This window comes from Aspergillus chevalieri, chromosome 5, assembly GCF_016861735.1.
Source record: "Aspergillus chevalieri M1 DNA, chromosome 5, nearly complete sequence".
NCBI lineage: Eukaryota > Fungi > Ascomycota > Eurotiomycetes > Eurotiales > Aspergillaceae > Aspergillus > Aspergillus chevalieri.
Genome location: NC_057366.1, coordinates 2,960,926 through 2,985,101, shown reverse-complemented (window position 1 = coordinate 2,985,101; position 24,176 = coordinate 2,960,926). Strand labels below are relative to the sequence as shown.

Sequence of the window (24,176 nt, the reverse complement as noted above, 5' to 3'; positions counted from 1 at the left end):
TTAGATTCAGCCTCATAGATAATGTCTTTGCACTTTTTAAGACTGTCTGCATTTCTCTTTTGCGAGCAATTACTACTACTGACTGCTCTATGTATGTATCTCGGTTCGGCCAAACGTTTCCGCGGGTTCGTAGCTCCAGCTGTTGATCGCGGCACCGACTTGCGACGAGCATCAACATTGCGACCTACCAATCCTTTTATTTTCCTCTTTTCGCGATTATAACAGAGTGACTGCTTGCAATTCTATTCACAGAAGAACCAGTCACCGAAATGTCAACCACCACAGCCACAGCCATGCGAAGCTCTCGCCCGTATGTCTATTTACTTCATGAGATAGCAGCAGCTACTCAAGCATCTCATTCGGTCTCATCTAACTAACCTAATTTCTGATGGACAGACCAACTCTTCCCAAAGACTTCTCCGCCCAGCAACCGCAAACCATCCGTCTATACCCCCTTTCCAACTACACATTCGGCACCAAGGAAACGCAACCAGAAGAAGACCCGTCGGTACTGGCACGCCTAAAGCGTCTCGAGGAACACTACGATCAGTATGGTATGAGACGGACATGTGAGGGTGTTCTCGTGTGTCATGAGCATAACCATCCGCATGTGTTGATGTTGCAGATTGCGAATGCGTTTTTTAAGCTGTACGTTGCCCCGGGGTTCGGAGTTATCTTGAGTTAGGGAACTGGGAATGGTGGACAAAGGAAGGAGTTTGCTGATCATGTGTGGTATTGGTGATGGTGTAGACCAGGGGATTACCTACACTACGAAGACGACGAAGTCGACGGCTTCAAGAAACGGCTAAACGAGCGTCTCGCACCGGTCGGATCGCAATTCTCAGGCGAGGGCGTGAACGAGGACTGGGAGATTGGAGATACGCTTGCGCAATGGTGGAGGCCGAACTTTGAGACGTTTATGTATCCTTTTCTGCCGGGACATGTGACGAGGCCTAAGGAGTGCAAGAAGTTGTATTTCATTCAGTTGCCGAAGAAGAGTGCGTTCCCTTCCTCCATACCTCCCCGCTATCCTCCGATTTTCATGTGGGTATGTATGTGTATTGGCTAACGCGGTAGTGTAGAGGTCCTCTCCGTCCCCAAGAACATGAAACTCCTCGCCGTGCCGCTGTTCGAGCTGTACGACAACACGGGCCGATATGGTCCCCAACTCTCCGCCATCCCGCACTTACTCTCGCGGTACAACTTTGAGTTCGTCGATGAGAATGATAACGTCGTTGCTGCTACCCCGGGGACGCCGTTGCCTGAGGGCCAAATCCCGAAGACCAAGGTCCTTGCGGGCCAGGATGAAGGGATGGCCGATTATACCGAGGAGAATGGTGGACTAAACATCCAGGGTTGAATGTCTTTCTTCTATTACTGCTTGCTGTGTTGGTAGTCGGGTTGTCCGGGGAGTGAGTGTTTTCCTCCGGAGTTGGAGTCGGAGTCGGGTGTTTACCCTCTCTGCAGGAACTAAGACCGGGGTCTTCGGTGCATCGCTTGATTGTGACCGGTTGGCGTTTTAGGGCGCTTCAGTTCTTTTTGATTCCCCATTATGACCAAGTTTCAATGATTGTTTTGACCTGTTGAGCCCTCTGTATATCTGTCTACCAAGATTCCCAGATATGAATGCACCTATCTACCGTGACTCTATACCATAACGAAGACGATATCGGATGCCTGAATAAATCCTACCCAATTTGACCACTTACAGCCCTGCAGCAGTAGCCCCGGAGAAAATAGATTAAGCATGAGGGGTTTAATTCCTCTGCAGCAGCACTAAAGAAAACCTCGGTAGATCCCCGGAGCCAATGCTATCTACCAACGCTCTATCATATGAAAGACTAACAGGACAAATGCCTGAGAATGAATCCTATCCTACCAAATATGACCAACTGATAGTAGCGCCGGATTCACATGTTAAACCCCTTTTACATTGCCATATGCAGGTCAGGTTCACTGTTCACCCCACAGTTGGGGGGCGAAGCACACAAGCACACTGTTATAAACCTTGATCTCTATAGCACTCACCCGACGCTACATGTTTACCCAATCAGTCTGACAGCCGATCCCGCACCCGTTCCTGTCTTACCCCAGGCTGTGATCGAGCGCTATTCACTGATTCGTCTCTTCCAATGCATACGTAAACAGCCAAGCCAGGTATATTGATTTTTTGCGCGGCTGATGGATGGTACGGTTTCCCGAGTCCTGCTAGCGTTGTACAGTTACTACAACCTTGTCTCACCCCGCTCGGGGTGCGGGTACGGTGCCAGTCTCGGCGGAGAATGAGGCTTTGAAGTCTGAATATGGAGGGGAGGATGGGGGTATAAGTATGAGATGTTGCGGTGCATTCCTCACTCGAGGGGCTCGGATTCCTGTGTGGACCAGCAACAGTGCGGCAGCGGTTATCTTGTCGATATAGAAACAACCAAAAAGAAAAAGAATGAGACTGCTCAATCGACTATGGGCCATGACAGCCCTCGCGGTATCGACAATTGCTGCTCCAACACCGAATCGGGCGTTGGTGTCGAGAGGTATGTACCTGCATTCCTTCCCGAGATAAAATCCCATGTCATGCATGGTATATGCAATGGGTTGCTGAACAGAACGATATAGCGGTTTCCTCCGATATCCTGCAACAACTCGAACTCTTCGCACAGTACTCAGCAGCATCCTACTGCGAGAGAAACATCAACTCCGCCGGCGACAAACTAACCTGCAAAGCTGGAAACTGCGCCATCGTGCAAGAAGCCGAAACCACCACGCTTTATGAGTTTGAAAAGTACGTCTTTTCTTTCTTTCCCCCATACGCAATTCATTCATCGCCTTCATGCAACATACACATGTAGAGAAAGCGAAGCTGATGGAAAGGACAAACAGCGAAAACGACGTCGCCGGCTACCTCGCCGCAGACACAACGAACAACCTCCTTGTCCTGTCCTTCCGCGGCTCTCGCACAATAGATAATTGGATCGATAACATAGATTTCATACAAGAGGACATCACTGATGTCTGCAACGACTGCTGGGCGCACGGCGGGTGGTGGGATGCGTGGCAGGAGGTTGCGGACGAATTGTCTGGGCAGATCAAAGATGCTGTGAACCAGTATCCGGATTATAAAATGGTGTTTACGGGGCATAGTCTGGGTGGTGCGCTGGCGACTATTGCGGCGACTGTGCTCAGAAACGAAGGATATACCATCGACTTGGTATGTTCACCAGAAATAACAGAAGTTGAGTTGAGAGAGAGCTGACAGTGGTGCAAGTACACCTATGGCTCCCCGCGCGTCGGCAACGAAGCTCTATCCGAATACATAACCGCCCAAGGAACCCTGTACCGCGTTACACACACCAACGATGTCGTCCCCAAGTTGCCCCCGCCCATAGGGTACGCCCATCCATCACCAGAGTACTGGGTTACGAGCGGTAATTATGAGACGGTGACCACGGAGGATGTTGAGGCTATTGAGGGGACGAATTCGACTGCTGGGAACGCGGGGACAGACGGGGTGAGTGTGATTGCTCATTTGCATTATTTTGGGAACATTGCTGGCTGTATTTGAGTGCTTGTTGGGTTAAGGGAGAGTGGAATTCGGCAGACTTTTCCGCTGGGCTGGGGTTTAGATAGGGTTACTTTTGAGGATGTTGATGACGTCAACACCTGTCTTGAATATATTCAATGTAGAAATATCTGAGAATCGAAAAAGCCAGAAAGAGGCAATTATCATTCAGATCATCCAGATATTCGCCCGAGGCTGATTCAGTACATTGCGTGCGAATCCGGCTCTGCTAGCCCAACTGCCCTACGTATCATGCTGACGAAAATGCAAACCTGCAGAATAAAGTGTACCGTGACATGGATACCCAACGCTTAATCATGATTCGCTTCCGCAGCAATCAATGGAGCCATTCCTTCGAACTGTTCCACTGACAACCACAACCCAACAACCTTCCACCAAACACACCATGGCAACCGCAACTGAACACCGCGAGCGAGCGCACAATCTAATATTCGTCTCAAACCGCCTGCCCTTCACCATTAAGAAAGAGGACGGGCTAATACAGCAGGAGCTCTCGAATGGGGATCTAGTAACCGCGTTGGCGGGGCTGGTCAAGTCCTCGAATATACAGTGGTTCGGGGCACCGGGGATCAAGGTCCAGAATGGGGAGGAGAAGAGGAGGGTGGGTGATAAGTTGAAGGAGACGAATGCGACGGCGGTCTTTTTGGAGGATACGCTGGCGCATGAGCATTATAATGTGTTTTCAAGTGCGTGCGAGTTGCTATTCTTGGGGAGTTGGATAGCTGCTGACGTTTGTAGATTCGATCCTCTGGCCGATTCTGCACTACCAATCCGAAATGAACTTTGATGAGAGGGCTTGGGGATCGTATCAGCACGTGAATGAGATATTCGCTGACACGATCGCTGCAGAGGTCAAAGATGGGAATCTGGTTTGGATACATGATTACCATCTCATGCTTGTGCCGAAGATGCTACGAGCGCGGTTACAACAGCAAGGGAAAGACTGCAAGATCGGGTTTACTCTGCACTCGCCGTTCCCTGCGCAGGAGTTCTGGAGGAATATGAAAGTCCAGGGGGAACTTGTGGCTGGGGTGCTGGCGGGTAATGTGGTTGGGTTTCATACGGATGAGTATAAGCGGAATTTCATCAAGAGTTGCGCTAGTGTTTTGTGAGTGGTTCATTATATCTGTGTGTGAATGTGTTCTGACGAGATGGATAGAGGCGCACGAACTGATGTCGCCAGTCATGTTGACTATGATGGACACCGGACGTTCGTGGATACATTTACGCTTGGGATCGATCCGCAAAATTTCAACGATTCTATGCAGGATACCAGAGTGCTTGCCAGGATCGATGAGTTGGAAGAGATATACGAGGGCGTCAATGTCATTCTTGGGGTGGATAGACTGGACCATACGAAAAAATTATTGCAGAAATTGCAGGGCTACGAATACTTTTTCAACGCGCATCCGGAGCTAATTGGGAAGGTGACATTGATTCAGATACTCCTTCCCAGTGCAAGAGAAGATGGTGATGATTACGAGGAACTCGAGACAGAGATCAACAGACTGACCGTGGAGATTAACGAGAAATACGGTACTTTCCCACCCCCCCATTATACAAATGCAATCTCTAACAACAAAAGCCACTGAGGATTGGTCCCCCCTCGTCAACTTACACCACAAAATCACCTTCATCGACCTCACATCCCTAATGTGCGTCTCCAACGTCTGCTTCATGGCCTCCCGCCGAGGCGGCATGAACCTCGTAGCATCGGAATACGTCGCCTGCCAGGAGAACAGACACGGAGTTCTCGTGCTGTCGGAGCTGTCAGGTGCAGTGTCGTTTACGAAAGCCGGGAGCATCACATTTCATCCGTCGAAGATGAATGAGATTTCAGAGGCGATTTACACGGCGATTATGATGGGGGAGGGGGAGAAGGAGGAGAGGTATAATTATTTGAGGTGTTATGTTACGACGCATACGAGGTGGGCTCCTACTTAAGTTATAAATCATAGTGGAGGGTGAGCTGACATGGGATAGTGCGAGGTATGGACGAGAGTTTATAAATTCGCTGTCGCATCGTGCGCAGGTTGGTGATTGATGTGCTCTTTTGTTTTATGTGGTTATTGGAGCGGTTGCATAGTGTGATATCTATTTGGCTATTGAATATCGTATAGTTCAAGATATACCTGCACGGAGACTGCACCCTGTACTATGTAGACAGATCCACGGATCCACTATAAAGGTCTGGCCAGCTGTCAAGCTCCGGGGTCTTTATTGACATCTTTCTTACAGCTCCTCATTGACGCTTTCATGATCAAAACATAGTTAGAATACTGCTACTGCACATACGCATTGAGAAGATCGCCAAGGAAACTTCCGAGTCCGACACGCGCGTCGAGCGACAATCCTCCGTCCCTCCAGCCTCGACTTTTCCCTCCGAACAAGACACGCAGCCATGATTTCTGGCCGCTATTCGCCTCAAATTGCATAACAATCAATCGCTTCAATTCTATTCCTACCGCATTCGCAAGAACCAAGTCCAGGATGCTCTTCTTCGGCAGCGGCCTCCAAAGCCCACGCCGTCGCAATCGCGAAAAATCAATCCTCATAACCATCTTCATCATCTTCGCAATCTACTTCCTTTTCTACGCCAAATCGTCCAACCGCAATTTCGCCGCCTACGATGACGAGGCCATGTTGGAGGAAATCCGCCGCTCCAAACCGGCCGGTTCGAGCTCGGCGCACCAGTCGAAACCACTCATACAGAAGAATATGGTCGTGGCGAGTATGAAGAAGGATAATACGAGTTGGCTGTTTGAGTATTTCCCGGACTGGCATAAGAGTGTTTACGTGGTGGATGATGAAGATGCGGAGTTGACCGTGACGGAGAATAAGGGGAGGGAGTCGATGGTTTATTTGACGTGAGGTTCTCCCTTACACTACTTTATTTGCGTGCGACGCTAATATTGTGGAATAGGTATATAATCGACAATTACGACCGCCTTCCCGAATCGCTCCTCTTCATCCACTCCCAGCAATACCAATGGCACAACGACGACCCCTACTACGACGGCGTTCGCATGCTCCGCAACTTCCAAGTTCCTTACCTCCAGAAACAAGGCTACGTTAACCTCCGCTGCGCGTGGGTTCTCGGGTGTCCCGTCGAAATCCGTCCGTACTCCGATACCCATCGCGAAGACGTGCACGCGGGTGAATACTTCAAAACGGGCTTCATGGAGCTGTTTCCGGGCGTGGAGGTTCCGAATGAAGTGGGCGTTTCGTGTTGTGCGCAGTTTGGGGTTACGAGGTGGAAGATTCATGAGCGGCCGAAGAGTGATTATGAGAGGTTTCGGAAGTGGTTGGTGAAGACGGATTTGAAGGATGAGTTGAGTGGGAGGATTATGGAGTATTCATGGCATAGTACGCTCATTTTGACTTTGGTGATTCAACAAGAGATGAGGTGATGCTAATGATTGCAGTGATCTTTGGAAAAGAGCCCGTCTACTGCCCAACGGCTGAAGAGTGCTACTGCAATGTATTCGGGCTGTGCGAGCTTGACTGTCCGACTGTGGGATCTTGCGATGGTCGTTATGCTCTTCCGCCATTCTCGTCGTTGCCCAAGGGATGGCCGTATGTTGGCTGGAAAGGTCAGGCGCAGGATCCTAATAAGGGACTTCCTGAGGCTTGATGGTCTACCTTGGATAGCTATTACTTTCATGACATTACTTCAGGCATTCTTGACAACGCAGCGACGCGAGAGCAACTCCATTGTTGTACGCAGGGTGCTTCCATACTCGAACGAACCCAGAATATGCCGCACTTAACAACCGACTATCGATTGGATGGGACGACGAGGTCCCCGCGAGCTCGACTACCCCCGTGACGGCACTCCACCAACATCAGTTGGAGTCACACCCCTTCCAAAGCCTACGGGCAAGACGGTTATTGAGAACCGGGAGGGCATCAGACCTGCATACACGCATGACTTTGATATGATACCATCTACGGAGAAATACCAATGTAAAAGAATTTATAGACATCATTGATAAGCATGCTCATAATCCTAATCATATAGACTCTTGTTCATCTAGTATCGTTTTGTAGTATCGTAGCAATTCCGAATGAATGGATGTGAGTGCATACTGTAGAGTATGCAGGCTGCAATCGGCCGAGGTTGAATCTCCCCGCATAGAAACGTCAATTTCGACCTTCACCTTTCCCTATCCTCTTCTACCTATACAAGAGACACTCCACCATTGAAACAACCCAACCCAATTCATCACAAAATCTATTAATTCCAGCGCCGGCACTATAGTCCTCTACTCAATTCTACAGACTACAAAGCTCCAACCTCCGTGATCAATCCACCCCAAACGTCACCCACCGACACCACCGCAAGAAGCATCACCACAAAAGCGCCATGCTAATAATCGGCCTAACCGGCTCCATCGCAACCGGCAAATCAACCGTCTCCTCCCTCCTCTCCTCACCCCCCTACTCCCTCCCCATAATCGACGCCGACACCCTCGCCCGCCGCGTCGTCGAGCCAGGAACCGCCGGGTACAAAGCCATCGTCGAGTATTTCGGGCCTACGACACCGGATCTCCTCCTTCCCGACAAAAATGACAATAACAACGGGGAAAGTAAAGGAGGCCCATTGAACAGACCAGCCCTTGGCAGAAGGGTGTTCGGGGATAGTCCCGAGCGGCGACGCGATCGGGGCGTTCTGAACGGGATTGTCCATCCGGCTGTACGGTGGGAAATATACAAGGCGCTTTTGACGAATTATTTATCGGGGAAGTGGGCTGTTGTTCTTGATGTGCCGCTGCTTTTCGAGAGCGGGCTGGATCTTCTCTGCGGGACGGTCGTCGTTGTTGGTGTTTCGGATCCAGAGGTGCAGATGGCGAGGCTTCGCGCGCGCGATGCGCATCTTTCCGCTGAGGATGCAGAGAATCGGGTGCGTAGCCAGGGCGATGTTAAGGGGAAGGTTGCGAGGGCAGAATCCCGAGGCGTGAGTAATGCGCGCGGGGTGATTGTTTGGAACGATTCGGATAAGGGGGCGCTGGAGGGAGAGGTGAAGAGGGCTATGGAGAGAATTGGGGGAAGTAGTCCGCGGTGGTGGGCTTGGGTGTTGTTGGTGATGCCGCCGGTGGGAGTTGGGGTTGGGATTTGGAATATTGTGGTGAATTACTTGGGGATGAGGAGGTGGGAGGGGAGGGTGAAGGAGGAGAAGGCTAAACTTTAGAGTAGGTGGATGTGCGTTGTGTATTCACTGTTGATTATGTCTATAGCGATGTTTACATGGTACTCTTTCTGATTGACTCTTTCGTAACTCGTCCTAACGAGCTGCCATCATGGCTTGTCCCTGCTGGGTTGGAGATATCACTATCCAAGGCCTGGAAACCGAAAGACCTCGTTTGGTTCGCAGTGTGTCGACTGTTGAGCCGCGTTCACCCCTGCCCAGGAGCGTCAGCCGGATGAACATCGCTGCTAACGAGTACAAGCCACAAAGCAGCCCTAGTAAGTAAGAGACTGGACAACTTGCTAACCACTATGAGAGCCATTAGCACTGACACCAGATCAACTGACAGAGCAGAAGACGCGAGGCACAGGCTCGAAAGGAATACTAAGACAACCGACGACCAAGTTCCCATTCGAAGACAAGCAATACCTCCGACCACACATCACGAAGAGACCACCAGATCGTTTGCGCGCTGAGGTTGGAGCCTTCGATTCCGGAGTCCCAGCTTCTGATGTCATCAAGGTTCACGCTTACAGACGGCGGGGAGTTCCTGTGAAGCAGGATCGAGATTTGAGTCTGGTGCTTGACAAAGCTCCGATCAAGAAAGGCGACGTGATTGTTGGAAAGACGTTTGCGCCGGAGTCAAGCTTGCCGCGTCATGAGGATCGTGATACCAGGCAGAATAAGAATAGAAATGCATTGGATAACAATGCACCCACGAGAGGAGCCAGGTCGCCAGAGTGGTGAGCGCGTTGGCGGGAGTGAGACCGGATGAGGGAATGGCAGCGATTGATAATGACCATACGAGGCGATGACTTATTTCTGCTTGCGTTTCTTTTGCGCGCTGTTTCCAGACAACCCTCCACGGCCTCCTCCTCCCGATATGCCGCCCGAAGACTTGGCCTCCTGCTTCATTTCAGCCCTGAGTTTACTCTTTTCCTCGAGCTGAGCTTCGTCCAATTCCCCTTCGTCAGGATTTCCATATGCCACACCCTGTGCCGTCAGCGAGTATTCAGATAAGATAATGGATCAGAAAGGCGTACCGTCTTCTTCTTGCGCTTGAAGTTCCCATAAGCCTGCCTACCCCCATAACCTTCATCATTGTCATCATCGTCCAACGACCCAGCTGCGACAACGATCGGCCGCGCAGCTTGCTGGTTCACTCCTGGATAGTCAAGAACCCATTCCGTATCTCCCGCTTCTGCAGCTTGTTTCGACAATGCTTCTCTGCGTTTTTCTTCCTCTGCGGCAATGGCAGCTGAGATTGCTTCTAGGTCTGAGGATGGTTTGACGGCGGGTTCCGGGGATGCTTCGGTGGAGAGTCTGGCGCGTTTTGAGTCTGGGGTTTGGCTTCCTTCTGTTGAGGCTCGGGATTTTTTGGCGGCTGCAGAGCGTTGCATAAACTGGTTGAGTTAGCTATGCGCAGGGCATGTTAAAATGGAAAAGAGAATTCACATACCCCCATTGTCATCAAGCGCGACGACATGGTTTTTTCTGGCTTTGCGCCAGCCTTTGCGGCGGGCATGGCGACAGCGTAGTAGAAGTCCCAGGTAAATTCAGGTCAAAACAATGTAGAATCAAGTATGTGCTGCTGAAAATGACTGAAAAGGAATCCGAGAAAAATGCGGCGATTACCGCTCCCACCCCTCTGATTGGCCAGTGTAAGCGCGACAGCTTCCCGCAAACCTCGCCCTTCCATTCTTATCGTCCCCGACTAAACCTCCCGACCCCTCCGCCAGCAAACCTCGCTCTAGACAACCAATCGTCCTCCTCCAAAGGCACAAAATGCTGCCCATCGCTCGCAGCCGGATCGCGGCTCTCTCCTCGACATGGTCCTCCCGCTTCCTCTCCCGGGCTAGCTACTCGACCACCGTCCCTCGCTTTAGCGAGAACTCCATGCAAGCCAATGATCCCAACCCGCCAACCCCCAAGCCCAACGCCTCCGCTACCAATGCCACCCCCGTCGACGCTATGGGTTCGTGGGATTACCCGCTGAAGGAGGACCCCGAGGTGGGCGAGCGGAACCGCCAGCTGCAGGCTCCTAACCGGGCCAACACATGGGCTGCGAGCCAGCAGCCGAGGGAGAAGGCTATGACTGGCCCGCGGTTTGAGCAGACGATTATGGAGTTGCAGGTGTGTCTTTTCTCCTGTCTGAACTGAGCCTTGTGGCAGCCAGGCTGTGACGTGACGTGCTAATGGTTATGTGCATTTAGCCCCAACCTATGGCCGCTATCGAACTCATCCACAAGCAACCCGTCCGCTGGACCAACAAGAGAATCGTCAGCTGTGACGGCGGCGGTGGTCCTCTTGGTCACCCCAAAATCTTCATCAACACCGACAAGCCCGAGATTGCCACCTGTGGCTACTGCGGTCTTCCTTTCGTACGTCCCCCAACATTCGTCCAGTCTGATATACTTGGATGCTAACTAGTTCAGGCCCATGAGCACCACCGTGCCTATCTCAAGTCGTTGCCCTCCACCAGCTACCCCCTCGAGCCTACCGGTGACGCTGCGGAAGTGAACGAGGAGCAGCGTGTGACTCCGGAGGCGCTGGAGCAGCGGTAAAAGGGCATTTGATTTGTTTGGCGTTGATGACTTTCTTTTCTTTAATTGTTCTGCCCCGACTGGGTTTATGTACAGAAGTGTATCAATGATTTAGAGGATACTGGATGCTATACTGTTAACCAGTAAACACGCTATAATATGTAGTCATGCATATACAGTACTGCGGCGAGCTGTGGTTCATTCATTTATTGAACAAAATGTCCATGAAGTATATACTTCCCCACACTACCACCCACCAATGAAACCGCCCCCGTTTATAAGAGGCATAAATACAACATCTGTATCACATCACATCGTACACTCATAACCGTTCAACCCCAGAAAGTCACGCCTTCTCACCCTGAATCGTCGCAACAACCTTGCGCGAGTGCCGACTCGCCCGGAACTCCATGTAATAAATCCCTTGCCAAGTCCCAGTATTCAACCGTCCATTGGTAATCGGAATCGTAACCGAAGCGCCAACCAGCGACGACTTGATATGTGCCTGTTATTACCCTGTTAGCATCTTCACCACAAAACCACAGCCATATGCATATTGAAAGAGAGGAGAGGGAAAACGCACCGGCATATCATCCAACCCCTCCGCATCATGCCTATAAAGATTCCCCTTGCGATCCTCGGGCGCAATGCGATCCAGCGCATCGCTCATATCTGCGCGCACGTCATCGTCCCAGTTCTCGTTCAGCGAGAGCGCGCAGCTCGTGTGCTGCACGAAGAGGTGCAGGAGGCCGACTTTGTAGGAGCGGAGTTCGGGGAGTTCGGAGACGACGTGGTCGGTTATGAGGTAGGAGCCGCGGGAGCGCGGGGGGAGAGTGAATTGTTTTTGGGTCCAGGACATTTTGTTTTGAGGTTTTGAGGCCTCTAATTTTTTGGGGGGATGGGATTGAGGTGTCGATGGTGGTGGAGGGCTGTGGTCCGGTTAGTATTTTATTGGGATTGCGGGGTTTATATGTGTGTCGTAGTGGTGGGTGTAGGATGCTCTGGTGGTATTCGATGGAAGCAGACATACCTTCAAAGTACTGTGTAATTGCTTGAGATGGAGTGAAGTTGAGATGCAGATTTTCTGCTTGTCGCATTTCGCGGGGTGGAGAAGACCGGCGACGACGTCATTCGGTGAACGAGGTAGTAAACTACAACAACAACAACAACAACAACTACAACTACACTGCATTCGATGTACATACAGTAGTTATTTGCTGAACAGCCGATTGATACAAGATTATTGACATTTTGACATGCTTCCAATTAGCGATTATGCTCATTCATCGTTGGACGTTGCTGACCAGATTAAGGGCAACTATACAGATACACTCCTAGCATATCTTACTAGTCCTCAGGCTTCACATTCCCATAATCATCCAACAACTCACTCGCCTCATCCATCCCTGCCCACTTGGGCTTCCCATCTGGAATTTCCACTACCCGTTTACTATAAAATATATGGGACCTGCCCAGCGCCATACCCCCGTTAGCCCATCCCCGAAACAACCCATCTAAATCCAAAGAAGGGGATGACGCACGAAACCTCAAAACACCGCTTAACCCTCTCCCCCTCCTCCTCCTCCTCCCCAAACTCAATGCTCTCCGGAAACAACAAACAAACATTCCTCCCCTCATCCATAATCGGCGTCCGACAGTACGAACACGATACCTTCGCAGGAACCTCATACTCACGGGTATAATGCGAGGAGCAATAGAACTCCAGCCCGCGCACGCCCCGGTCGAAAGTGATGCTGGATTTGGGGAATATAGCGGCCCATTGGAAGGGTGCGCCTGCCCCACCACCGCCAGCAGTTAGCAACGACCCCTCCACTGGCTTGTAAGCCAGTCTGGTATACTGGGGCAGGGAAGGGAATACCATGCATCAACTGACACCCCCTACAATGACAGAACTTGGCATTAAGCGGCTTCTCGAGATTCAGTGAGTAACTGATCTGTCCGCAATGGCATTTTCCGCGCCATTTTATCTCCCCGAAGGCCTCAGGGGTTTGGATTAGGTATGGCGGGCGGTATTTCCAAGCTTCTTCTTTGGGGAGGGGCTTGTGAGTTGCGTGGCCTTGGGAGCCTGGGGCGGCGCCGCAGACGTCTTTTGTGGTCATTCTGGGGGTGTGGGAGTAGGGGAGGAGACGGGAGATTATGTGAATATAGGTAGATGAGAGGCGGGAGCGCGTTGTACGGGGGAATTGTTTGAATAGCATGGATGTGTATGGGTGATAATGTATAAATTCATCTGCGCTCTTCTTGAGATGGATGTATGGACATGATGTCATGGCGATGTCAAGCTGGACATATGTAACTGCGAGAGAAGCTATGCTGTAGATAATTTCACATGTTGGAGTTCAGCGAAGTACTCCATAGATCAGCATAGCTTCAGACTTCTTTCGGCCAACAAACATGTGCTATTGTAGAGAATCAGGTCAGTCAAGTAACACAGATATCCTGATCAATGCAAATTCAAGACAAGGGGTCTTTAGTGAAGGTGTATCAGCTCAAAGAATCTGAATCTGTCAGCCTTGTGTTGATGCAGGCGTCTTTCAAACTGGACTACCGGGCAAGAGTCGACCCCTGAATCGGGCATATATGCATGACTGCAGGTACATTCAGCGGTCATTAGCCAATGCCAATGATGCCGGGCTTATTATGGCTGCTGTTCCTGTACAGGATATTTTCGAAATGCCCCATGCGGCAAAGCAGATACCTCAGGCAGGGCGACAATCCCACGGGAGTGACCGAAGGTGAAACCACCAATAAACAGGCCTCAATTAGACAGAAACACGTTTCTTTTGTGTTCTTTTTTTATCAGTGATAGACTGCAGTGACGTCTTCGTACCGAGTAGCAGCGCTAACACTGGCAACACCAGCCTTAGTACCGCCAGCAGTGATTATGCGTACAGCCAACCGGCGCTTGAAACAGGCGCCCCTGAGCTTGGCATAATCCAGGAACTGGAATAAGTGGAATAACCAGCACAATTGATGCACCATGGCCACCGGCGATCCTGTCAGCCCGGCGGTTGGAAACAAATGCGGAACAAAGGCTGGAGGAGAAAAACCCCTGGCGATGAGACGTTTTGAGGCGGGAGAGTGCATTTTTTTTGGGAAATAGAGAAAGAGCACTCTCCTAAAAAGGTAAGGAAGAGGCGAACGATGAGGCGTCATTTTAATATCCTGTGCTCCCCGCTTTCCTCCCTTCTTCTCTCTACTTACTCTCTATTTACTCTCTACTTCACTCTCTATACCTATTCCTTCACTCCTTCAATGCCTACCTGACATACACTCTACACTCCTTATAAATATGGGCTTCTTCAGTCGTCTTCGAAAGCGCTCCAAGAGCCACTCCCGCAACGCCGCCAAATGCTACGACAACCTCCGCATCAATGCCAATTCCCCCCCAAACGGCGTTCCTCCCGTCCCTCGCCTTGGTCGCGATCTCACTAAAGACCTTCCTCCACATGTCCTGGCGCGTATTCTGTCCGCCGTCTGTCCGCACACCCAGGATGATTCCTACGATACCTCCGAAGAGTCCATGACCGAGGATGGCTGTATGCTCTGCGACATGCGCGACCTCGCCCATTGCGCCCAGGTATGCAGGCGATGGACCGTGGAGGCCCGGAAGTTGCTGTACGCCCCCTCCTGATAATTCCCGAAGCTCGATTCTTGACTAATCGCTGATGGCTTTTAGGTACTCTCACATCCGCATCGACCCAGTCCACTACTGCGAACTCGAAGAACAACTGGCCGAAAAGCGGAAACGCCGCTCCTTTTTCGATCGCAATGGCGATCCCATCGACGCGCCGCAGGTCCGGCTGCAGCTGCTTATGCGAACCGTGCGAGAAAACCGAGACTTGGGAGACTGGGTGTTGTCGCTACGGATGCCATACATGACCCGGGAGGCTAATAAGGCTGAAATCGCCCGCACTGTTTCCGTGTTGCCTAATCTCCGCTATGTCGATCTTCCCAATGGCATCTTTCATGATGACCAATCCTGCCATGCTCTGAAACAGGAGTTAATGGCGAGGTGTCCGGATCTTCGTCGCATGAGCTATCGGCATGGGGCAGAGGGGAGCTTTTCGCAGGTGCCTGGGACGCATCTTTGGGGTAATTTGGAGGTCCTGGAGTTGTCGGGGCTGAAGATCGAGATGAACGTTCTACGGTTCAGTTTGGGTTCGTTTCCGCGCTTACGGGAATTGACTCTGGAGGATGTCCCGTTGCTCGATGATTCAGCCTTCGTTGTCGCGGAGACTCTTCCTCCCTTCCCACCGGTTCAACGACTTACGCTTCGCGATACTCCGAATGTCACGGCAAGCGGGCTTGCCGCACTCTTCTCGCCAGCGTCTAATCGAAAGGCGCTGTTGAACTTGACACTGTCCAACACAGGAGTATCCCCGGCCAGCCTATACAGAATCCTGGACGCAGCACCGCAGCTCTGCGCACTGTCCGTCGTCCAAAGTGTCGCCCGATCATTCCCCATCGACAAGGTCCGCCCACTAGCATCAAGCTCCCTCCAAACGCTCCACTACGAAATTACCCCCGCCACCTCCGCCTCTTTCGGCATGCTGCCTGTCTCCGCCTCCTACTACAGCTACCTAATCACCTCTCTCACCTCCAACTGCCTCCCGGCCCTTCAAGAACTCTACGTCCGCGACGCAACCTTCCCCGAAAACCTCATGCTCGCCCCTCCACCCCGCCTCTTTGGTGGCGGCGAGAACGGGCCCCAGTCTCTGGCCGGTGTCCTCTCTCAGCCCCTCAACGTCTACAGTAAGGGTCTGGACGAATTGGAATGGAACTTCACTCCATATGAACCACCAGCCACGCGCGGCCGCCGGGACAGCACGACCCGGCCGGTGAGTTTCCACGATGCGCACCTGAGCCGGTCCTGGGGTGGTGGGTCGAGAAAGAGCGTGCTGGTCGGTAACGGTTTTGGCGGTTTCCTGGCCGTGCCGGCGGAGGATGGGCGTCCTAGGAGCAGTGGGGGGTTTAAGAGGGATAGTCGGAGTGATTTGTGGAGGTAGCTTTTTGCGTGGAATTGAAAAGCGTTTTTGCAGTGGAATGGGGTTTTGGACAGCTGTCGGGATAACATTCTGTGTTGGATATTTCTTCTTGCAAGCGGGTACTTCAATGCATGATACGGGATAATGAGCATATACCCTTGTTTTGTGACTATTTAGTTATCTTATAGCAGTTAGAGTTCTTTTCAATCCAGTACTATTACAAGATCGCAGATTCTCTGAGCTGGTAGGCCTTTGTTCAAGAAGGGTTCGCTGCGGGTTGCGGCTCAACGTCAACCTGTGTAGAGATCGTTACACGTGGTGACCTTTTGTTGGAAGCTATATGGGTAGTCAAACCCCTAATTAATGGGTGTCTGGGGGTATATGGGTTCCCACAAACGAACCTGTCCATTTCAGGACACCACTGTCAGTAACCAGGGCATTTACTAAACTCAACGGTTAATTCAAATACAAACAATCCATAGGTGAGGAAAAATGAAGATAAAAAGGTAACTAGCGAACTCTCTACAGACTCCTAAGGTAAAAGCTCAGCGTGTGTAGGAGTTCCCTTGGTAGTTTTGCACATACGATGAGAAAATCTGTACCCATGCCGAGCTGCTACCCGTGTGTGCCGAGAATCACCCCAACAAGAGTTCACCATGTGTAGAGATCTCTAACTTGTTGAGGAAGTCTGTGATGACGTTGAGCTATAGCCCAACGGGGTTCGAAAAAAAAAAATCTGCATCTCTGACTCCTGATGAGCCTTTCAAGTCTGACCACGCGCGAGATATCATCAGGATGTAAGAATCTGGTGTGAGAAAGAACTACACAGGTGACTGCTTCAGTGTGGCTTTATGAATTAAGCCAAAGCTGTTGATAATCGGAGCTTGGGAAGTGATGTGTGTTAGGGCTCGCTGTTAAAGTAAATGGCGAGATGGCGTTTAAAGTACTTATTAAGCGCTTACCCGTCAGTGAGCCAATGGATGGTTGTCGATATTATTATTTCACTTTATCTTCAACTGGAAATCAAGACACACTTGATGAAACAGCATTCCCAGAGCCCTACGGTCATTGGCTGCGAGCAGTCGTTTACCCAGATTATGGGACGCCAACACCATCAACCAAACAGCATGTCGCGCACCTCCATCTGGTGCCTGGTGCCTCTTCTTCCTGGTCACAAACGAACTCTACTTCTGAAAGGACCCCTTCACGCCCTAGAAGCCCGTCGGCGACCCCCCCGTCCCCACCATCAAAAAGCAAATCTCCACCCACAACAATTGCAGAGAAGTGATCTCTGAAACTTTTCTCCTTAAAGTTTGGATTCTCTGCCAAGACAAGCTCCAACATTGCAGGTAGCTGAATAATGGCAGTCTTATGGGTGTAAGGGGGTAGGAGCAGGTGGACACTATACATTCCCAATGGTGATTTAGGGCTGGTGATGTGAGTGAGACCTGCTGGGTTTGGGGCATCGAGGGCATTTCTGAAGGAGTACCTGACTGGTGTTGACTAGTCAGCTAGTAAGATCTCGCTGAGCTGTAAGATATACTTGGTTATTTATGTTTTCACTACAGCCAATGCAGTTAGCTATTAGAACATAGATGATTGACTATCCTAACTAGAGACGCATAATTCTCAAGAAAAGCGGCTTCCAACCACGCATACACTTGCCAATTGATAGTCTGCTTGTTTGTTCTGTTGTCCTGAGTTTGCTTAATCTGTTCTGCAACTGCAGTCCATATTACTCTTCATTTCCTTGGCAGTTTCTTGAGCTCGTTGTCGACTAATCTTCTTATCTCTAGGAGGGATCCTTCAATCAGCGTCCAATCAAATGAGGTCCGGGGCTCATATCTATAATCAACAAGAAATGGCGATGCCTCAGTTGTTTCAGATGTAACGTTGCTGGAGCAAAGTCAATCATCAGCAGCAGATCAGACCAGTTATCTTGGTAGCAGTTGATGAAGGGTTTCAGTCGATTGACAATATGCTGATTTACAATCTTTGTCTGTCCATCTGTCTGAGCATGGTATGCTGTAGAGAGTTTCACTTTCACCCCAAGGATCCGGCAGAATCCATCCCAGAATGTTGATACGAATTGAGGTTCATGGTCTGACACAATAGTTGATGGGGGCCCTCTATGCCGGTAAACAGGCTCAATGGACATGCGTGCAACGTCTTCAGAGGTAGTAGTCTTTCTGCGGGGGGGTGCTGATGGGTCTCTTGCTGAATCGGCCCACCTGACCATTCTTGTCGGGTGGGAAGGACCTGAAGTCCATTGCTATATGCTGCTATGGCCTCCCTGCAATAGAAAGTGGTTGGAGAAGCCCGGGGGTCCGGTCTCGAGGGTTCTCAGCCCTTCGGCACTTCGAGGAATTTCGATCAGATTAGTGCCAATTAACAGTTCGCACAGATTGTTCGAATGTACGTGCACTATAAAACTGAACTCGAGGGAAATTTTTCTTTTTCAAGGTTCCAGGGAAACGGAAGAATGGCTAAATAGTGATGTTTTTTTTTTTTTTTTCCTTTTCCTTTTCTTTCTTTCTTTTTAGATCAGTGCAAACTTGGCTAATGCCCGCTCCTGATTTGAGCTATTTACTAGCTACTTGATAAATAATATCTAATACTTATCAAACCTCAGATATCTCCAACCACGAGTTTCGCACAATCAACCCTAACTCAACATCTCACGTCAATCCTAAAAATACCTGCCAGAAGTTCTCACTTGCACCCTTCAGAATATAAGGCATGATCATGCACTTTCTTCTTCCACCTCGATCCTTCCAATGGCTACAAATTGGTTTATTCATCAGAAGGCCTTGGCCATTTCTGACACTAGATGAGCTCGCCGATCACAGATGAGCCATATCCTGTGCATACTGAGGGATGTCAAATATGTTAGGCCCGTACCTAAAATTCTATACCGCCGAGTCTTTCTCTAGTTTCTGTAGGGTAAACTTATTTGCATTCTGGTGAGAAAAAGCCGTATAGGAAAACAACACTGACAATTTGTTGAATTACTCGTATTTCGGCGTGAATATGAATATCATAAACATGGAAAGCTTAGTTAACTATCGGACATTGATTAAATAAGCTCATTACCATTTAGTAACCCGTATTAATACACAGATTTATACATCCCACCACATTAAACCATCATAGCAGCGAAAAGAGCACTAAGACCCATTCCGGCACTACCAGCACCGTTCATTGTGTTCTCAGCGGGCAGCTCCGGTAAACAAAGACCAAGGAGAGCTTATCGAGGCACTAGGGGTTATTGATCCGGAAACCATGGGCATCCAGCCCGACATGGAAGCAAAGGACATAGGATCGACATGAACATGCTGCCCATGCCCATGTTACCGCTCCTCATCATGCCAGAGACCTATGAGACCCATACTGTCAGCAGTCGTTTCTCGTGGATACCATAAGGGTTATGGTACTACATACCTCAATAATAGCAGTGCCAGCAACAATGTTGTCATCAGTAGCCTGCTGGTCCCCACGAGTCAAAGAACGTGGCTCTGCCCCGTAACACCCTTAGGAACAGTAACCATGAACTTCCCATCACCCTTATACTGAGCCTTTGCCATACAGGACCTGTAGCAGCGATGAACGCAGCATGCAAATCATGAAAATCTCTGCAATGATCCCTCGGGCTATTATGCATGGAAGATTGTTATCCCGCAAAATGCTCTCAGCCATGAATTTTTGTTGAATGGCGTGTTTGCAGTAGCTGCGCTGTATCGCGCCACCACCATAGTCGACGATGAGAATGCACCAGCTGCTGCGTTGGGATATGTTGACACAGCACTGCGATATTATAACAAGGCTTTTGCGCCGTTCCCGCAGGCCCTCAATAACTTGATACCGCTGAATTGCGAAGCGGCATTCGCGCATTCTGTCACCATAACCGTCATCAGCATCTCCCTACCGCAACGACTCAATTCACCTCAACCGAGCAAAATGGCACCGACAAAGCCCAAACAACCCCGGGTAGTATGATAAAGAACATCATCGTGATATTCGAACTCCTGCAAGGCGTAAAACGAATCCTAAGCATCGCCAACCCTGGCTCAAAACCAAGCTCTTCACCCGCCGTCACCACTTCATGAAAGACAACCTCGATCCAGAAACCGAGTTACGAGATACAGACTTTAGCATCCCCGGCACTGCAGCCACCTTCGCAGGACTTACCACCCTAGACGAAACCCTAGCCAGCTTCGACCCGGAACAGTATCGCATTAACGGGGAGTTCATTTCGCTCCTCCGTCGGTGTTTTTCGCGGTATGCCACGTCCGCGGAGCCTTCGGCTGTGGGGAAGGACTTTGTTGAGTGCTTGCGATATCGGAAGCCTTTTCCGTTGTTGATTCTTATGCATTGGGGCGGGGGTGGTGTTGCTTGGGGAGTTGGATGGGCGGATGTGATGGGCTAGCGAAGGTGTTGGTTGCGGAGTTGTTGATTGCGCTGCCGCCGGAGACGTTTCGGTGGGATGGGGCGCAGTTGTGGCCGAAGGAGAGGTTTGCTCGGTGGTCACTGGCTTTATTGAGTATAAGCCCATCTGGATATTTTGTTGATGGCTAGCGGACTTTCTTGTAAACGCTTGTGATGTCAGTCAAGCCCATATAACACAAGCATCGCATAGTAAATAGTTACTTAGGGAGCATTAATAACGGTTTCTAGCCTAGTGGTATCTAAGTGCTCTGAGCTTACCTTATGTATACATGACGTATGGGGCAACACCACAATATATATCCATACCACAACACATCAAGCAGATTCCAACATCAATCCCACAAAACACGCAAAATGCCCAAAATCGCCCTCTTCGGCGCAAGCGGCCAAATAGGCGCCGCAATTCTCAAAGCCCTCCTCACAGACCCCTCCCTCAACACAATCCAGATCCTCGCCCCAGGCACATCCTCCAAAGTTCCCGCAAATGACCATCCCAATCTCAGCACCAAGACCATCGACCTAACATCCGCAAAGCGCGATGACCTCGCCAAAGACCTAGCGGGTGTAGATGTGGTGGTTAGCGCATTGAACGGAAAGGCATTGGAAGCGCAGAGCGTCATCCAAGATGCAGCGGCGGATGCGGGCGTGAGACGGTTCTATCCCAGTGAATATGGATCGCATCATATTTATCGGAAACCGGGGGATACGTACGGTTATATTCATCCTGTAAGGCCCTCTTCCTTGGAGTTGAAATGATTTTTAGGTTTTAAACTGACAAAACAGATGTGGAACATAAAAGACCAATGCAACGAAGCAGCCCTGCACCACCCAGCTATTGCTGCTGGCAAAATGACATACACCCTAATCGGCTGCGGGGATTTTTACAATCAATCCCGAGAAAAAACATGGTGTCCATGGACGCAGAAATCTCCCGAAAACAACGAATATACAATTCACGTTATCGGCTCCCCCGATGCCGCTGCAGACTTTACACATACGGATGACTTCGCTGCTTTCCTCCTTGAAACCATTCGCCATCCGGAACTCAGTGAGAATCAGCGACTGAATTTCGTCAGCGACCATATAAATCACGAAGACATTGCGAGACTATTAGAAAAATACTCTAATAAGAAAGTTAAAAAGAGTGTGCTTCCGTTGGAAATCATGCATAAGGTGTTGAGGGATCCCGGAGAAGCACCAAAGGAGTTAAGAGACGCGCCAAGTGCATTCCCAGTTGATTTCTGGTTCTTGGTGAAGGGAATGCAGGGGGCAGGACGGTTTTGGAGGGCAAAGGGGGAGGTGCATAATAATTTGTTTCCCGGGGTGAAGCTGAGGACTTTCGAGACATACCTCAAGGAACTATTTATCTGAGATTTCTGTCAAAGGGGTTTGATTGTTCATTCATGTATTGGGATATAAGTATGTTCATCAGCCATGGTCATTTCATGGACCACCCCCTCAAGTCCGCATGGCCTTTTTTTGGACCAAGACGATTACTTTCCAAATACAAGTGCCTGTCCGAGTTCCGAGACGTTCTTGTCGTCCCACTCCATCCCACCCGTAAGTCCGAGTTTCCGTTCGCGGATATGGCCGACTACATAACATGGCTCCAGCCCACAACTACAGCACAGGATCTTCAAGCAACTCCATTTGACCCATGGCTACGCAAGCACACGCGGCTTGGGGCGCAATCAAAAAGATATGCTAAGTGGGAGTCTGAGTATGGTTGGTTGCCCCTGGAGTTGAATTTCCCAAGGGATCTGGTGCCGTTGCAGTATTATGTCCAGGAGGATAATATTTGGAGCCGAACGTGAGGTCGTATCATGATCTTGGATAGTCGTATTGCATTACTAGGTAATTGCTGGCTGTCAGTAAGAAGTATCCAGATTCTCCTTCTCAAACTCTTGGATTTCTACTTTAACTGTAGATATAAATCAATTGGGACTCAATACCTCCGATAATGGAGGACCCCCTGTTCAGAGATGATGCGTAGTACTCGTGTCACCTCTATAGCTCTCTGTTACGCTAGAACCAGACAATACCGCTTTGGCACTTGTACGGATAGTTAGGGCAGGCGTATCTTATCAGATCAATCTCACGTTGCAATGACGTAGTGCTCGGATGCCATGCAACATCTTGACTTTCACTTCCCAACCCCTGATTGACCCCATTCAATCATACCCAATTGACCCTATGATGGACGAGCCTAGAAAAGTCGAATACTCTGTGGAGAAGCCACTGAACCGCGAACCACCGACTAAAAACTTAGTGGATAGGTATCGCCTCTCTTCTTACCCGAATCAGCTACCGTGAATACGATCTGCTAACTCAAACCAGCTTCTACACTCCCCAAGACATCAGCTATGATCGCAACCACGGGCCAATTCCTCACCTTTCTACCGGCGAAGAGCACATCGTCCGCATTGACGGCCAAGTCCGAAACCCGACCACTCTATCCGTAAAACAGCTCGCGACCGAATTCCCGCAACATCAAATCATTTGCGCGCTAGAATGCGCGGGAAACCGACGACGAACAATGCGCACGCTTCTGAAGGAGGTCGAGGGGATCGACTGGGGCGATGGCGCCGTGATGAATTGTAAATGGAAGGGGCCGAAGTTAAGGGACGTGTTACTATGGAGTGCGGGTGGAATCAGCGGGAAAGTCGAGAACCTGCATGCTGCATTCTCGTGTTACCAGGTTAGAACGCAGAACGATACTTGGTTTGGGGGCAGTGTGCCGCTGGAAAGGGTTATGAAGGATGAGGACGGGGGAGATGTGATTCTTGCGCTTGAAATGAACGAAATGTCCCTAACACCTAAACACGGATATCCCATTCGTGCCGTTCTCCCCGGAATCGCAGGCGCTAGATGGGTTAAGTGGCTTGATCAGATCACCATACAAGACCATGAGTCTACCAACTTCTATCAGAAACGCGACTACAAGGTTCTTCCTGAAGAGGCTGTTGATAAGGAGTCTGCGGAACCGCACTGGGACCGGACCCCGCCTATGTATGACACGCCTATTAACTCCGTAATTGGCGTTCCGACGGATGAGGAGACGGTGACGTTGCGCGATGGGAAAATTGAGGTGAAGGGGTATGCGGTGCCAAATGCGGCGGATGGGCCAGTTACGAAGGTGCAGGTCTCGACGGATGGTGGTGATAATTGGGTGGATGCGGAGATTGGGAAGAGCGAAGGACAGAGGAACAAGTGGTGTTGGGTGCTTTGGAGGGCAGAAGTGGACATGGAGCCTGGGACTGATAGAGCGATTTTGAGTCGAGCATTTGATGCTGGAGGGAATGTGCAGAAAGAGCATTCGCAGTGGAATCTGAGGGGTGTTGGATATAGTGGATACGGAAGGGCCATGAATCTTACTATCGTCTAGAGTTGCTTCCAACAACGGTCTATTTACT

General features: G+C 50.2%; 15 protein-coding genes across 15 annotated transcripts; 11 read left to right on the top strand and 4 right to left on the bottom strand.

Moving 5' to 3' along the window:
- Nucleotides 1-269: 269 nt before the first annotated feature.
- ACHE_51052A (cleavage and polyadenylation specificity factor subunit 5) lies at nt 270-1,360 on the top strand (the record flags this gene model as incomplete). Its single annotated transcript, XM_043280836.1, has 4 exons — nt 270-310; nt 397-648; nt 751-998; nt 1,083-1,360. The coding sequence occupies 4 exons, from the start codon at nt 270-272 to the stop codon at nt 1,358-1,360; spliced, it is 819 nt and encodes a 272-aa protein (XP_043138376.1).
- Nucleotides 1,361-2,440: 1,080 nt separating this feature from the next.
- Nucleotides 2,441-3,559, top strand: ACHE_51051A (lipase family protein; the record flags this gene model as incomplete). Its single annotated transcript, XM_043280835.1, has 4 exons — nt 2,441-2,531; nt 2,614-2,779; nt 2,878-3,205; nt 3,263-3,559. 4 exons carry the CDS (start codon nt 2,441-2,443, stop codon nt 3,557-3,559), a joined length of 882 nt encoding a protein of 293 aa, XP_043138375.1.
- A 403-nt stretch (nt 3,560-3,962) lies between these two features.
- ACHE_51050A (trehalose-6-phosphate synthase) lies at nt 3,963-5,621 on the top strand (the record flags this gene model as incomplete). The annotated part of the gene is made up of 5 exons (XM_043280834.1): nt 3,963-4,263; nt 4,316-4,685; nt 4,737-5,113; nt 5,163-5,505; nt 5,561-5,621. 5 exons carry the CDS (start codon nt 3,963-3,965, stop codon nt 5,619-5,621), a joined length of 1,452 nt encoding a protein of 483 aa, XP_043138374.1.
- Nucleotides 5,622-6,067: 446 nt separating this feature from the next.
- On the top strand, nt 6,068-6,987 carry ACHE_51049A (DUF3431 domain-containing protein; the record flags this gene model as incomplete). The annotated part of the gene is made up of 2 exons (XM_043280833.1): nt 6,068-6,444; nt 6,501-6,987. 2 exons carry the CDS (start codon nt 6,068-6,070, stop codon nt 6,985-6,987), a joined length of 864 nt encoding a protein of 287 aa, XP_043138373.1.
- Nucleotides 6,988-7,943: 956 nt separating this feature from the next.
- Nucleotides 7,944-8,768, top strand: ACHE_51048A (putative dephospho-CoA kinase; the record flags this gene model as incomplete). Its single annotated transcript, XM_043280832.1, has 1 exon — nt 7,944-8,768. One exon carries the CDS (start codon nt 7,944-7,946, stop codon nt 8,766-8,768), a length of 825 nt encoding a protein of 274 aa, XP_043138372.1.
- Nucleotides 8,769-8,877: 109 nt separating this feature from the next.
- Nucleotides 8,878-9,512, top strand: ACHE_51047A (uncharacterized protein; the record flags this gene model as incomplete). The annotated part of the gene is made up of 2 exons (XM_043280831.1): nt 8,878-9,043; nt 9,115-9,512. 2 exons carry the CDS (start codon nt 8,878-8,880, stop codon nt 9,510-9,512), a joined length of 564 nt encoding a protein of 187 aa, XP_043138371.1.
- A 69-nt stretch (nt 9,513-9,581) lies between these two features.
- On the bottom strand, nt 9,582-10,290 carry ACHE_51046S (uncharacterized protein; the record flags this gene model as incomplete). Its single annotated transcript, XM_043280829.1, has 3 exons — nt 9,582-9,758; nt 9,809-10,168; nt 10,225-10,290. 3 exons carry the CDS (start codon nt 10,288-10,290, stop codon nt 9,582-9,584), a joined length of 603 nt encoding a protein of 200 aa, XP_043138370.1.
- A 260-nt stretch (nt 10,291-10,550) lies between these two features.
- Nucleotides 10,551-11,329, top strand: ACHE_51045A (zinc-finger domain-containing protein; the record flags this gene model as incomplete). Its single annotated transcript, XM_043280828.1, has 3 exons — nt 10,551-10,898; nt 10,979-11,146; nt 11,201-11,329. The coding sequence occupies 3 exons, from the start codon at nt 10,551-10,553 to the stop codon at nt 11,327-11,329; spliced, it is 645 nt and encodes a 214-aa protein (XP_043138369.1).
- Nucleotides 11,330-11,654: 325 nt separating this feature from the next.
- ACHE_51044S (YjbQ family protein) lies at nt 11,655-12,167 on the bottom strand (the record flags this gene model as incomplete). The annotated part of the gene is made up of 2 exons (XM_043280827.1): nt 11,655-11,813; nt 11,892-12,167. The coding sequence occupies 2 exons, from the start codon at nt 12,165-12,167 to the stop codon at nt 11,655-11,657; spliced, it is 435 nt and encodes a 144-aa protein (XP_043138368.1).
- A 488-nt stretch (nt 12,168-12,655) lies between these two features.
- On the bottom strand, nt 12,656-13,599 carry ACHE_51043S (uncharacterized protein; the record flags this gene model as incomplete). Its single annotated transcript, XM_043280826.1, has 3 exons — nt 12,656-12,776; nt 12,850-13,141; nt 13,188-13,599. 3 exons carry the CDS (start codon nt 13,597-13,599, stop codon nt 12,656-12,658), a joined length of 825 nt encoding a protein of 274 aa, XP_043138367.1.
- Nucleotides 13,600-14,621: 1,022 nt separating this feature from the next.
- On the top strand, nt 14,622-16,338 carry ACHE_51042A (F-box domain protein; the record flags this gene model as incomplete). Its single annotated transcript, XM_043280825.1, has 2 exons — nt 14,622-14,947; nt 15,009-16,338. 2 exons carry the CDS (start codon nt 14,622-14,624, stop codon nt 16,336-16,338), a joined length of 1,656 nt encoding a protein of 551 aa, XP_043138366.1.
- A 3,543-nt stretch (nt 16,339-19,881) lies between these two features.
- Nucleotides 19,882-20,208, bottom strand: ACHE_51041S (uncharacterized protein; the record flags this gene model as incomplete). Its single annotated transcript, XM_043280824.1, has 1 exon — nt 19,882-20,208. The coding sequence occupies one exon, from the start codon at nt 20,206-20,208 to the stop codon at nt 19,882-19,884; it is 327 nt and encodes a 108-aa protein (XP_043138365.1).
- A 211-nt stretch (nt 20,209-20,419) lies between these two features.
- On the top strand, nt 20,420-20,743 carry ACHE_51040A (uncharacterized protein; the record flags this gene model as incomplete). Its single annotated transcript, XM_043280823.1, has 1 exon — nt 20,420-20,743. The coding sequence occupies one exon, from the start codon at nt 20,420-20,422 to the stop codon at nt 20,741-20,743; it is 324 nt and encodes a 107-aa protein (XP_043138364.1).
- Nucleotides 20,744-21,117: 374 nt separating this feature from the next.
- ACHE_51039A (uncharacterized protein) lies at nt 21,118-22,134 on the top strand (the record flags this gene model as incomplete). The annotated part of the gene is made up of 2 exons (XM_043280822.1): nt 21,118-21,489; nt 21,547-22,134. The coding sequence occupies 2 exons, from the start codon at nt 21,118-21,120 to the stop codon at nt 22,132-22,134; spliced, it is 960 nt and encodes a 319-aa protein (XP_043138363.1).
- An 822-nt stretch (nt 22,135-22,956) lies between these two features.
- On the top strand, nt 22,957-24,148 carry ACHE_51038A (putative sulfite oxidase; the record flags this gene model as incomplete). The annotated part of the gene is made up of 2 exons (XM_043280821.1): nt 22,957-23,039; nt 23,101-24,148. 2 exons carry the CDS (start codon nt 22,957-22,959, stop codon nt 24,146-24,148), a joined length of 1,131 nt encoding a protein of 376 aa, XP_043138362.1.
- Nucleotides 24,149-24,176: the final 28 nt, after the last annotated feature.